Below are 12456 nucleotides of genomic sequence, written 5' to 3' on the forward strand. Positions count from 1 at the left end.
ATGCAAGGAGACTCCACAGAAAGGCACGAAGTGCATTCTCCTTTACCTGCGCAATATTGGCTTGGGAGGCAAGGCGGATCATGATGTCCAGTTTCTCCAATTTGACGTAGATCGGGTCATTGTACTTCACAAAGAAAACTTTCATCTCGTGTTTCAGGATTTCAGGCCTGGAGGGAGCGAGGACATGAGAAATCTCTATCACCGTCTAAAGAGCACGCAAATGTGACAAGAACAATTTTGGTTACTTTTCCCCTCACAACTGGAACAGAACAAGGGAGCCTGAGGAATTCCCCTGGGAACAAGAGCCACGAAGAATACTGCCTATACCCGTGGTGGCAAACCTTTGGCACTCCAGATGTTATGGACTACAATTCCCATCAGCCCCTGCCAGCATGGTCAATTGTAGGGCTGATGGGAATTGTAGTCCATAACATCTGGAGTGTCAAAGGTTCACCATCACTGGCCTATACCTTGTGCACAAATGGGAACCTGCAGGTTATCTGCCCCCGGCTTCCTCCCCAACTGCATAGGGCAGAAGAAGGAACGACTCACCTTTTCTGCACTATGAGGTTGATGTTGCGGAGCGCCACATACTGCAGCTCGGGCTCTGCCGACAGCAGGGTGACAAGCGGGGGAGCCAGTTTCTTCAGCAACGTGCCGTAATAATCCAGGTCCTTGGAGAGCATCTCCATGAACTTCATTAACACTTTCACTGCTGAAAGGACTACGGCAGAGTTGGCATGGGACAGCCGGGGGGTCACCCGCTCGCAGATGCTGTAAGGTGAGGGATTGAGGGGTGAACAAGAAGGGATAAAATGCAGCCGCCAAGTGTCAAAGGGCAGTAGGGGGGGATTTTTGCCAGCTCACAGAGAAAGCAGAGGTAACAAAAAAATACATAATGTAGCCTTCTTCTAAAGGCAACATAGATTGTCCACACACATTAGCTTCAAATTACTCCATGGCCCTTGATCATCAAGACGCTAATGTACACAGACAATCTGCACTGCATTTAGAAGATGGCCACATTCTAGGCCGACATTTCATCACATAACCGAATATATAATCATGAACAAAGATGCAGAGATCCAGGCATGACTGAAAGGTTAAAATTGGACACCTTGATTGTTGAGCTCTGGAGCATCTTTCAGGCTTTCAGCTGAGGCAGTTATGAACAAGTAGCAAAAAACCCAAAGTGACAGGCCGTCCTGATCACTCACAGAAGGAAGAACTCTCTCATCAAGGCAGGCTTGAGCTTTAGTACCACTCAGCCAACTACCACTCTCATCACGGCAGGCTTAAGCCTTAGTACCATTCAGCCAACTACCACTCTCTCATCATGGCAGGCTTAAGCCTTAGTACCATTCAGCCAACTACCACTCTCTCATCATGGCAGGCTTAAGCCTTAGTACCATTCAGTCAAGTATCACTTTTAGAAGAAGAGATGGTGTGGAAGACCGAACAGGATGCTCTAGGGAGAATTGGACCCCTCCCACTAGCATAGTCAGTGTCTCATCTTATGATTTTGGACTGATATGGTGCAATTCCTTCATGCTAAACTGACTGTTAGCCACTGGGAGCAGCTGGTGGAAAGGCTGGATACAAATTCCTTTAATTTTGCAAAAGGACAGAGAAGGCCACATAAGCAAAGAACCGGCCCTCCAAAGAAAGGGGCCTGCACAGCAACTCATTCGAAGTGGGAGTGAAGCCTCTCTGCAGCCTCCATCTCTTATGTGGAGTTCCAGTTGGTAGCCAATGGTGTGGGGAATGATCATCCTCCCATCTCCGTAGAGGCTTCAGGGCAGCAAAGGATGAAATCCTCCTCCCCTCCCTAAAGCTGAGCGTTTGTCAGGGTGCTCACCCACCCCAGGTGTTTACCTCCTCCACCAATCTGCTTCCAGTTTCACAAGGAAGCCATGTGAGATGTCTGAGCCTCTTGGGGCCACTTGTGCTGCTGCTGCTATGGCAACAAGCATAGCTGCTCCATCCTCCTTGCAATTTGTTGGAGCAGCCCGTGCCAGCATCGCCCAGCAACTGCTGTTTCCCTTCTGCTGTTTCAGTGGCCACTCCAGGGTTTGGCAAAAGGATTTCCAGGCTTCTCCTTAGCAGCACTAGAGGAGCCTTGCAGGAGCCAAGCCACAGCGCTCACCTCTGGGCCTCGCGGTCGTCCTTGGGCATGTAGTTGGCCAGGCAGTCGAGGATGAAGATCTGGCCCCATTCTGTGCATTCGTTCAAGGCCGTCAGCAGCTTATTGATCGACTGCGGGTTCAGGTCTAGCAGGTTGCTGCTCGGGTGGGATTCTGCTATCTCTGAGAGGGCTGCGACTGCGTTGGCTACCACCTGACGAGACACCCAAGAAAGAGCCATTCAAAAATCCTATTTCTTAAAACCAGCAGGGCAAACCTACAGATGCTTTATCAGACTAATCAAACATTCCCATCTTGTGCGCCAGAGGACATTCTGAGAATGCCTTGGAGGAATTACACACAAATTCAATAAAGGCTCCTAAGAACCCAAATTACTCATCAGATGTAGCTGCCTGCTGAATCCCAAATCGATCTACTGTTCTTTCTTTGCATCCTTGACTGTGTCTCTGAATCAGGTATGATTTGGGAGCGACTGAATCACTCAAAGCATATGTGCAGCAGGGCCACCCGTTCTCAGGAGGCTTCCTGTTGTATCTATGAATAAGTAACTGTTCTGAGCTCCCCTCCTTCCACTCATAAGGCACACCTAGAAAAGCAACTCAGAAATACAGAGGGTACATTTCTGTTCTTGCACACAAAAATAAGTACGGCTTCCAAAGTAGAAGTACATCCATCTTTGAATTTGAGGCCGGAGGGGTGGGGGGTGAGGGCCTGCCTCAGCTGTTAAAAGTTTGAGAAACAACGGGCTATATGCTGTCACACCAAAAACCTACACTGCTACCATTACAGTGAAAATCAGGCCAGTCATAATAGCCAAAATGAACATCTCCATGTTCACAAGCAATACACAATCTGCTAAGGAGAAACATACATATCTAACGCACCCTTCTTGCATTTGCTAAAAGGCATCTGGTTGGCCACTACTGGAGACAGAGTGCCCAACAAGTCAGGCCTTTGCTATGATTGGACCAGCTATTTCTTTCACCCTTTTAAGCTGCTATGTCAATGGCACATATAAACACAGGCTTTTAAAGACAACCTGGTCTCCACTATTACTCAGCTGTCCATTGCATTGTGGTATTTGATCCATAATAGAGAGAGGTGTGGCTTTGCTCATAAAAAACAGCCTGCGTTCAAGCCCAGAAGGGCTATTGCTTCTGTACCAAGTACAGGGATGGCAACTCATGATTAAAGTGACAGCTGGCAGGCTTGAAGTCATTTTCAGGAGGAAGAAATGGATTAAGATAGGCAGACTGCAATAGGCTATATCTAAATCTGCAGATAGAGGCTTCTTCAGTCCTGCTCAAAAGGAAAGCAAACTACCAATTTGCCATGAAATCTTCAGGGGAAAAAATGCTCCAAAACGCAATTACCACTATTATTCAAGAAAGCTTTTGCATCATTCAACACCAAGCTTTTTAGCAGGGGTTGATGTTAAAAGTTGTTTTTACAGTCTCCTTCTAGTCTGAGGACTGTCATGAGGATCATTTGGCTGCTAAAATGTTAACATTCTAGGTTTTTAAAGTTTTGTTGATTTAAATGGTTTTATATGGTTTCATTCTGTTGTCTGGAGTCTCTTTCTTTGGAGGTTTTTAAACAGAGGCTGAATGAACGTTGGGAGTGCTTGGACTGTGTGTGGGAATGGGGGAGTGGACTTGATGGCCCTGGTGGTCTCTTCCAACTCTAGGATTCTATGTCTAACTAAAGCAGGCCACTGAAGAGGCAGCATACAGGTTTTCTAAATAAACTCTCGACAGAAAGATGACAAGTTGATCTCGCACTGTTAAATCTAGTTGGGGAAGTTCAGATATAACACCCCTAGTCCTTCAACCATGATTGAAAGAGCAAGGAGGAGGCTAATTCAGGGTTAACCATGGTCATTTCAAACTACAAGTTGCAGCCGAGTTGCAAGACCTAGTCAAAAAGCAAAGCACAGTTAATGCCGATTTATACTCACTGCTGATGTTCACTTCAGTTTTATTTTAGGAAAAAACAAAGCAACAAGAGAAAGAGGGATAAAAACCCAACAAGCGTACAAACAACCTGGCTGTTGTGGGGTTTTTGGGCTGTATGGCCACGGTCTGGTGTTTTTTGCTCCTAGCGCTTCACCCGAATCTGTGGCTGGCATCTTCAGAGGCGTGTCACGGAAAGATGTGCTTTTCTCTGTGGCACAGAGAAATGTGTCTTTCTGTGACCTGCCTCTGAAGATGCCAGCCATAGGTGCGGGTGAAATGTTAGAAGCTACAACCATGAAACTACAGCCACACAGTCTGAAAAACCCACAACAGTCACTTGATTCTGACCACGAAGGTCTTCGACAATACATGCAAGCAGCCTTAGCGCTGCATCTTGGCTGGCTTTGAACAGAAGTGGAAGGAAGAGAATTAAAAGGCTGGGAACATTTGGTCTAGACCTGACCTGTGTGGGGTAAGTTTTTTTAAAGTTACGAAGTCTATTAGTGGTTGCTGCAACTTCATTACTAAGTTCCTGCCAGAAGCAAAGCAGCTGTTTTGTATGCCATCACATTAAACATTCATCTGGTTCTCTCCAAACAAGGAGGCTGGTGGTTCTCCAATTACATGGCTTTTAAAAATATAGGAAAGCAAAGAGCAGCTACCTTGGGTTGGCATTTCTCAAACGCTGCATGTTTAACCAAAGAGTGATAACAGAGAGCACAACATGACACTTTATCCTCAAAGCAGCTATTTAAAAGAGAAGACGGCTGCAACTCAGACCTAGGGGAGGGAAATCAATTCAGGGCTAACTGGAATTCAGAACCTGGTTTCCCAGGACCGATTCTTGACTACTGGAACAAACTCGTCCTAATGAGACAAGTTAGATTAAATTATACACAGGCAGTAAAAACAGAGGTGTAAAAGGAGGAATGGATACACACAGAGCATTAGGATATTAAGAAAAAGTACAGGGTGAGGCTGGACACATATGCAATCATTCTGTGTAGTTTTCTGCGTTTCCTTTTTAAGTGGGGTACCACTCAAACATCCTTTCCCCCCGCCACATTACACTCCTAGAAAACCCTGAGCTCTTGATCCAGCTGAATCTATGAACCTGGTCTTTCGGAGACACCGGCCAACAGCTTTGAAATGTCTGGCTTCTCCCTGGATAAGAGCACCACCCATTGGTTCAAGATGTCTATCAGGAAGAAATATGAAGCTGCATGCTGATGAGGCAAGGGTGGGACTAGAGCAGGGGTCTGCAACCTGTGGCTCTCTAGATATTCATGGACTACAATTCCCATTAGCCCCTGCCAGCATGCCAACTGGCCATGCTGGCAGTGGCTGATGGGAATTGTAGTCTATGAACATCTGGAGAGCCACAGGTTGCAGACCCCTAGACTAGAGAAAGCCAGAAGAGCCCCCTCCTCAGACTGTTGGGAAATCTTACTATCATGCCCTCTAGCTTCAAAGCCATCAATGAAGAAGGAGAGTTGGGTTTATATCCCACCTTTCTCCCCTGTAAGGAGACTCAAAGGGGCTTACAAACTCCTTTCCCTTCCCCCCTCACAACACACACCCTGTGAGGTGGGTGGGGCTGAGAGAGCTCCAAAGAACTGCGACTAGTCCAAGGTCACCCAGCTGGCATGTGTTGGGAGTGCACAAGCTAATTTAGTTCACCAGATAAGCCTCCGCAGCTCAAGTGGCAGAGCGGGGAAGCCCGGTTCCCCAGTTTAGAGTGCACCTGCTCTTAACCACTACACCATGCTGGGACAAAGAGGAAGGGGATAGGGACATTCCCCAAACAAAGAAATCAATCACCATAGGGTTGGAATCCGATATCAGGTCCTTCAAGGTATCCAAAAAGCCCTGGTCCTCCACTAGTTGCGCATTGATGTCGTGAAGCTTTGCAACGCAGACTGCTGCCGTCTTACGCACATAGGGGTCCTCATCCTTCAAACACTTCCTCAGCGGCTCACACAGATACTCTGTTATCTTATCAACCCGGATGCAGCCCATTGTACGTACTGCCAGGGCCCGAATAAGGGGGTTTGGATCTTCACAATCCTATGAGAGATTACAGGAAGTCTGTTAAAGTTTCTGGCTTCCATATATGCAGATTATCTTTGAGATCTAAGCTTTCTTAAAAAAAAAAAGTCTCTAACACATGATGCAACTCTGTGAAACTTTAGATCATTCACAACCAAAAAGCAAGAAGGAACATGTTTCAGCTTCTTAGGGGCAATGCTTGATATTCATTGGCAATTTATAAATCCCTCGCCAATCTCAGTCTATCTGAATACTTGGATTTCAATCTCCTAATTATATTCTTTATCATCTGTGATGCGAGATTTAAGTACATTTTCTGTATTTTAAATATCACCATAACTTAGACACTTCAATCTACTGAATGCTATTACTAAATTGAGAGTTCAAAACACATTCCACAAATGATCTTCATAATACTTACCACCCAGTAGAATAGGCCAGCATTACTGTTCAGATTGGGGGTGGGGGTGGGGGGTGAGAAAGCAATCTGCCTATGCCACCCACTGAGATCAAGATTTGGATAAGAATTTCCTGGTTAGCGATTTACAATTTCTCAGCCAATTTACAATTATAAACCATCTCTCATGATTAAAAAGCAAGTCCAGGCTTTAAAAAATTTTCTTTTTAACTCCCTAGCAAAAAACCCAAACATCAAAACCACACACAGACACTGGAGTCCAAAACACTCGATGTCATTAAGACAGTCCCTGCCGCCAAAATCCACTAATACGCTTTCGTTAACTACCTTCCTATTAAAGTTTACAGTTCTACAGCTAAGCATTTATATAGCTTTAAAAGAGCATTATGAAATGGATCTCAGACATTATCTTTTGTAGTCTTTCTGGACAATAACCCTATAAGATAGACCATTTTTGCATCCAATACTGCATATGGCGGGGGGGGGGGGGTGCTCAGAGGCAGATAGAAATGGCACTGCTTCAAGTCTTGCAGTAAGCTCACGGCTGAGGCAACATTCATACCAGGGACTTCCTGGCTAGCAGATCAACTTCCTCAGCACAACGTTACTACAATACACCAGCTACTAGATAATCCTCTCTTTATCTGAAGGCAATCCCTTGAATCCTGCCACTTAGCAGTTATTTCCCCTCCCCCATTCCCACACTGTTTAAGCTCTTTCCCTACTCTGGCTTCCCAGTCAGAGATGCCAATAACAGGACTCTAATCTTCCTTTGTCTACACAGAGTGCTGTTGAGACACCGCAGGTGATGGGCAAGGAATCGACAGCACTCACCTTGACAAACGTATTCACAGCCATGATGGCCATATCTGGCTGGCTCTTGGCATAATTCATCAGGTAAAGGTAAACCAGCTTCTTCAGTTCCAGATTGTCTGTCTGCATGCAATTGACAACATCTGGAAAGAGAGCGCTGGAAAGAGAAAAAATGAGATTTGCTTAAGTTAGGATACTCACAGTTTGGGGGGGGGTGTTGATTTCTGAGAGTGATATTTTATAGCTGCTGCTCCCTTTGCCAGAGAAACTTAAACCTTAAACATTGATTTCACATGGGCCAGGTTGGGTGATCGAGAGCCAGCATAGTGCAGGGCAGAGGTCTGCAACCTGTGGCTCTCCAGATGTTCATGGACTACAAATCCCATCAGCAGGGCTGATTATTAGTCCATGAACATCTGGAGAGCCACAGGTTGCAGACCCTTGGTGTAGTGGTTATGAGCGGTGAACTCTGATCTGGAAAACCAGGTTCGACCCGCCACTCCTCCACATGAAGCCTGCTGGGTGACCCTGAGCCAGTCACAATTCTCTCAGGACTCTCTCAGCCCACGTGGAGGCAGCCAATGGCAGACCACTTCTGACGGTCTCTTGCCTTGAAAACCCTACAGGGGTTGCTATAAATCAGCTGTGACTTGACAGCTCACACACACTCATAGGTTGGTCAATGAGACACACCTCTGTCAACAGCAGTTACACAAGTGGGCTTCAGCATAACTGCGTGTGGCAAAGAGCTGCAATATTAAGTCATCAGCCAACCAAGTGAAAAACCTGGATGAGTCAGAAGACTTTGACCAAAGAGAAATCTTCTTAGGAAAGGATCTGGACGGATCTGCCATCCTGTGTAGGGCTTAAGTGATGTCTACGCTTCCCCTCCCCCAGTTCATGTCGAATTTCCCCAACTCTGTCAAATTAGGCATCAACCCACAGCTTGTAGTTTTGCCCTTGTGGTAAAGACATCTGGATTGTTTGCTAACTGGCCGAGCTCACTACTTGGCAAACTCACTTCTGCACTGTGCTGCCTCAGACTCCAAAGGGGTCACATGACTGAACGCTTTTTACCACCTGCAATGCCCACTCTTATTTCTTTACAAATAAATGTAATAGGTGCAAAGTAATGGTTATTTTTCCCCTTGTTTCATCTCCCTACATCTTACTGCTACCAGGAATTTAAATCCAAACCCCTTTACACTTTCTCCTGAAATAGAAGAAGAATTTATATCCCCCTTTCTCTCCTATAGGAGACTCAAAGGGGCTAACAAACTCCTTTCCCTTCCCCCCTCACAACAAACACCCAGTGGGGTACATGGGGCTGAGCTTTAGTGTGTCTGAGCTTTAAAGCAGTTTCAAAGGGCTACCTGGTCCTGATCTCCAACCAACAATCAGGAATGGGTCAGTCCTGGAACAGTTTTACTATGCTGCTCATCTGCCCTCTCCTATTCCAGAAGCACCTCTGGCATTGATTCCTTCTGTCACAATCTGATTTATAGAGTCTAATGTATTCAAATAACTAGCCTTGGAACAGCAAAGAAGATGACGTGCCTCTCCGCGGCTTTCCAGACCTTAAAAATGTCAGTTCTGTGACATTTCCCCTCCCCTCCCCCCCCCCGAGCTTATCAGATGGGTCTTATTTCAGAATCACAAGATGCCTGGCGTGTGTTCCAAATGCCCTACTTTCTGAAGGTCGAGATCATCACAGCTTTACTTAATCTGTGCAAAGAAGCATAGAATCCAGCCCAATCCTCCTTCACTTATTAGTAACTGGAAGCAAACCCAACAACTCAAGGCTGTCATGTGTAGGAGGGGCTTTGGCTCTAGGGAAAGCCTCTGCAGATGCCAGAAGAGGATTGCTGAATTATGGTACACAGCACAGTACACGTAAGCTGTTGCTCACATTCACCCCAAGAATCAGAGAGAATTGTGGGTAATACTCTAAAGTAGAGGCGTAGCTCCAAGGGGGCCTGGGGGGGCCCCAGCATGCACCCGTGTACACCCCTGTGAAGTGATGGTGGTGGGGAAATGCGTTCGGGGCTACAGGGTGGAGGGATGATGCACCAGTGCACCGGGTGCTTTTCCCCCTTGCTACGCCTCTGCTCTAAAGTGCCATTCAGGTCACATGGAGCACTGACATGGTCCACTGGGATGAACCAACATTAAGGCCTAGAAATTAGTAGAATCCATCCTATACTGTACTGTGTGAGACAACAGAGTGTCACATGATCATAGTCAGTATTTCTGTAAATTCCAACATTCTTTAAATTGTTATAATTAATATAGTTAAGCACTGTCATAGTATTGTATATGTGGTAATAGTACAAAATATAGCAAATAATATCAATGATTAATAGTTTGCATGTGTCATCGAGTGTAAAAATATCCCTTTGTTGACTATTTGCTCATCACTGAAAATTGAATGGGACAAGCATTAGGAACCATTTACTCAACTTGTCCCATGGATTACAGAAATGCAAATAAGATATGTGCCTTTGTATGACTGCATTTTCTGAGATTTTAAATTTGTACAAGATATACCTAATATTTTTTAAAGAGATGTTTTGCAGATAGAGCTGGCTCTTTGCTGCTCTTCCGGCACAAATAAGATGCAGAACCACAAGTAAAGTGGGGGGGGTGGGGAGAACCACAGCTTGGAAACCTCATCAAAATCACCTGCAAGCCCCATCTAAATATCACAAAGTGGGAAACACACCTGACATCTTTGCCAACTGTCATCGAGGCAATCACCTTCTTCACAGCCTCTTTCTTCTTTTCTTTCTTGTCACTGTTCAGCTCTGCCTTCAGCTCAAATATCTCCCCTGGAGAGGAATGCGGGAGATGTCAATGAGGACTGCATATGCAATCACACTGATGGAAGAAGACAGCCAAGCTGGCTATAACCAAGTGGGTGTTCTGCTTCACGTGTTTTGCCTCCATATTTCAAAGGTCTCACACTTACTTCAGCAAGGCAGCAAGGAAGTGCACGGCAAGGAAAGAAAGAAAAGATTGACAACAAGGACAGCTGTGTCCCACCTTTCTCAGCCCTGAATACAGGCTTTCCAAGAGGCTTATGAACAATTACTTAAGCAACACAGTTGCGGCTAGAATCAAAAAGGCAATGCAACTAATGTCCCTCTTGATCAGCCAGGCAGCCTTCTGGAGATGGGGAACTGCAATAGGGAAGGCTTAGATTCTTCTGTCGAGGTCCATGTCTTCATCAAAGCGTGATCATGTCTTCATCAAAGCGTCCATGTCTTCATCAAAGCGTGACATGTGAAGCACTTTAGAATATCCTGGGCTTGGTAACTTAGGGCTTTAAGGTCCTTTGAGATGAACCTCAAAACAACCCAGCAATCAATAAAGCTCCTTAGGATATTACACCCTTCCGTTAATGCTGGACAGGATTACAGAATTTGTATTCTGGTCCCCCTATAACAGTGGTTCTCAACCTTCCTAATGCCATGACCCTTTAATACAGTTCCTCATGTTGTGGTGACCCCCAATCCTAACATTTATCCATTTTACAGATGGAGAACACTGATTCAGAGAGTCTTAGGCGATCCCTGTGAAAGGGTTGTTCGACCCCCAAAGGGGTCCTGACCCCCCAGATTGAGAACCACTGCCCTATAAAGTCAGATACCCTTCAACAGCAAAGAGTGCACTGTAGGAATCTAGCCTGGAGTTTGCCATGGTATGTATCAGGGAAAAGCCCCTGCATTGAAGATGGCATCCAAACTCTACCCCCTAGCCCAGATCCTTATCACCATTACTTGCAGGTCCCATTGATTGAATAGGATTTTTATTCAAGAAAATTTAATTAACACTAGGATCCCAAGTGTGTTACTCTGGCTGAGCTACGTTTTCTAAGTTTTAGTTCCCAACCACCCTTGCTTAGAATTGAGGAGCGTCATTAAGACTCCTGTCCAAATTCTTGATGCAAGGCATAGGTGTCAGACTCGTGGCCCTCTAGATGTTATGGACTACAGTTCCCATCATCCCCTGCCAGCATGATGGAAACTGTAGTCCATAACATCTGGAGGGACACGAGTTTGACACCTGTAATGCAAGGTAAACATTTCTTCCTCACAACAAGACAGTTCTGACAATGCTCCAATGCCTACCACCCTCCCCGGAAACTGCAAGCTTTCTAGTTATTCCCCTCAAGAGCATTAACCAACAAGATTATCTTCAAGGGAGAAGGGAGTAGAAACGAGACTGTGAACAATTAGGAAGGTTTTCCAGGCTGGAATCAACTGGCTGTTGCGGGTTTCCCAGGCTGTGTGTCATGCAGAGGCCGTAGCAGATTGTGAATATTTGACAACATGAAAGACCAAGGTGGCCAGCTACTTTCTATTTTGTTGTCTTTGAACCATTTTGCCCACTAGCTGCCCACTGTTTCTAGCATGGTCTGGGCACGTGGGCCACCATACCGTGCAATCTAACTCTGCATTAGATTGTCTAAAACAGGGGTAGGGAACCTGCGGCTCTCCAGATGTTCAGGAACTACAATTCCCATCAGCCCCTACCAGCATGGCCAATTGGCCATGCTGACAGAGGCTGATGGGAATTGTAGTTCCTGAACATCTGGAGAGCCGCAGGTTCCCTACCCCTGGTCTAAAAGGAAGTGAGTCTATGGTTCCTGCTCAGACATTCACAGCCAAAGAAAAACTCATTCGTGTTACAGCCTCTTCTCTCATCTCTAAGCACACAGAATTATAGAATGCAAAATAAAGGCTACATCACTATGAGTAGTGGTGGATTTTGTCCCTATGGGACAGCACACAGGCCTTACTTAGTTGCAATCCAATGATGTTTTATAGCAACTAATTTGTGTGCACTTCTGCTTTGGAAAGCTATTAAACACACAATGCAAAACTTAATTTCAAGTCATTGTACCCAAACTCCACATGAAAGCATAAAACCGTTCCTGGGCTCTATCACTTCAGATGGGAGACTGCATAGCTGAATGATTCCCTTTTGGGAAATCAGTTCCTTGTATGCACAGCCAGTACCTTTGAAAGAATCAGAAAAATCCAGAACTCTTTTCCTTGACGTGACATTTTTTACA

The 12456-nt window shown here is 45.6% G+C and overlaps 1 protein-coding gene across 5 annotated transcripts in view; it reads right to left on the minus strand.

Moving 5' to 3' along the window:
• Positions 1–12456, minus strand: part of AP1B1 (adaptor related protein complex 1 subunit beta 1) — a 46799-nt gene that overhangs the window by 22292 nt on the left and 12051 nt on the right. For all 5 annotated transcript variants that reach the window (XM_048514460.1, XM_048514465.1, XM_048514463.1 and 2 more), the window contains exons 3-8: positions 10102–10207; positions 7401–7536; positions 5921–6166; positions 2147–2337; positions 553–774; positions 47–167 (exon numbers count right to left, since the gene is read on the minus strand). In XM_048514460.1, the coding sequence (XP_048370417.1) occupies positions 47–167; positions 553–774; positions 2147–2337; positions 5921–6166; positions 7401–7536; positions 10102–10207 (1022 nt within the window). The remainder of the gene's footprint in view (positions 1–46; positions 168–552; positions 775–2146; positions 2338–5920; positions 6167–7400; positions 7537–10101; positions 10208–12456) is intronic.

The sequence above is a fragment of the Sphaerodactylus townsendi genome, linkage group LG13, assembly GCF_021028975.2.
Source record: "Sphaerodactylus townsendi isolate TG3544 linkage group LG13, MPM_Stown_v2.3, whole genome shotgun sequence".
Taxonomy (NCBI): domain Eukaryota; kingdom Metazoa; phylum Chordata; class Lepidosauria; order Squamata; family Sphaerodactylidae; genus Sphaerodactylus; species Sphaerodactylus townsendi.